At 42.1% G+C, this 1,742-nt stretch overlaps 1 protein-coding gene across 1 annotated transcript in view; it reads left to right on the forward strand.

The window, feature by feature from the left end:
* The window catches only part of FRMD7 (FERM domain containing 7), a gene marked incomplete at its 5' end in the record, with an annotated part of 8,602 nt that overhangs the window by 2,371 nt on the left and 4,489 nt on the right, over positions 1-1,742 (forward strand). Inside the window, one exon of the mRNA XM_010853075.1 lies at positions 610-705. Within this exon, the coding sequence (XP_010851377.1) occupies positions 610-705 (96 nt within the window). The remainder of the gene's footprint in view (positions 1-609; positions 706-1,742) is intronic.

Here is a 1,742-nt window from a genome sequence, read left to right on the forward strand (position 1 = left end):
GACCATGGGGAAGTCATTCTGGTAGGAGAATGAGGAGACCTGTGGGGGCAGTGGGAAAGGTACAGAGTTGGATGGAAAGGTGTTTTCTGGGAGTAATGGGATCAAAGTTATAGTCAATATAAGGGCAAGAAAATCCAGCCAAAAGAGTTTCAAGTTGATTCAGGCAGTGAGTGAGGAGCTATTGAAGGTCTTAGAGTAAATGAGGTGGCAGGATAAATGCGATTTTTTTAAGCAGTTCAATCTGGAAATATGGCAGTGAAACAAATTAGAAAGCTATTCAGTTCAGTTCAGTTGCTCAGTCATGTCTGACTCTGTGCAACCCCATAGACAGCAGCCCACCAGGCTCCCCCGTCCCTGGGATTCTCCAGGCAAGAGCACTGGAGTGGGTTGCCATTTCCTTCTCCAGGGGATCTTCCCGACCCATGGATCGAACCAGGGTCTCCCGCATTGTGGGCAGACGCCTTACCTAATACAACTGGATCAGTCTATACAAGAGATAGATCAAGGACAGCCCTGTTCATGTGATGCATTTTCCAACAGGTTCACATTGTCTTACAAACCAGCCTGTGCTGATATTCATCCTGAAATCTGCCATGTGTTTTGTTATAGGGAAATACAAAGATCAACACTTTCAACTGGGCTAAAATCCGAAAATTAAGTTTTAAGAGAAAGCATTTTCTCATCAAACTTCATGCCAACATCTTGGTAAGTAGCTTCTGAATAAATTCTTTTACTTTCTACTCACTTGAGATTTCTTGGTTGGTTCTGCAAATGATTGGATTGTGAGTGGTGAAAGCTGGCTGGCCCCAACCAGTGATGTGCTTCCTTTTTTGCCTCTATATAAATAAACCAGGGCTTTGGTCAGATTTTCACTAAAGGCAAAACACTAAGAAATCCTATTGGCAGTTCAGAATGAGTAAAGTGACAGGAAAATGGGGTGGCTGGGATGAAAGACAAGTCTCCTTAGACATCATTTTTCAGGGGTTTGATAAGTCAAATGAGGGAGCCCAGATCTAAGATTGTGTCCATATTAATTCAAAGTTATTTGCTTGATTTTATAAAGTATTTTCATCTTTCCTGAAGCCAAAAAAAAAAAAAATTGAACACCTACTATGTGCCAAATAACTGAACACCTACTCTTTCCCAAAGCAGGATGTGGGGATTGGGTACATTTTAAGCCAAAGAAGCAATTATTGGGCAAGGCTGCATTGTACAGGGTGAGACAAAGGGGCCAGAAAGAATTTTTATGACTATAAAGGAAATGGAAGATATGTATCAGCTACTTTTTTGACCTAAAGATAATTCATACTACAGATCTTAGCCTTAGATAAAAATATTCATGTGAGCAGTTCCGAAGACTGAATCTAGTGTGAAGCTTGTGGAGAATCCCAGGGCTGTATCGAGAGACCTGGAGAGGAATGGGAGAAGGGGAGGAGCAAAGTGTATTGGGGGTATATAGTGAGTCAGGGGAGGGGGCAAACTTGTACTTTAGGTCTGTAAGACCAAGCTCCTCTGCAGCAGATTAGGAGAAGCTAAATGAGCATCACACAGCACCATAGAACAAGGCAGCATAAAGAGGGAGAAATGTTCTAGCTGGTGTGTTACAAAGACTCGTGTATACGCAGTCATCCTATAAAGCCTACCATTTGTAAGAAAAATCTCCTCCCTCCCCCTTTCCTGTTGGTCGTTTATAACTTCTTGTCACCTTGAAAGGGTGCCCTTTGATGTTCATTTTAACCTAA

The sequence above is a fragment of the Bison bison genome, unplaced genomic scaffold, assembly GCF_000754665.1.
Source record: "Bison bison bison isolate TAMUID 2011002044 unplaced genomic scaffold, Bison_UMD1.0 scf7180017852818, whole genome shotgun sequence".
In the NCBI taxonomy this organism is placed as follows: Eukaryota; Metazoa; Chordata; class Mammalia; order Artiodactyla; family Bovidae; genus Bison; species Bison bison.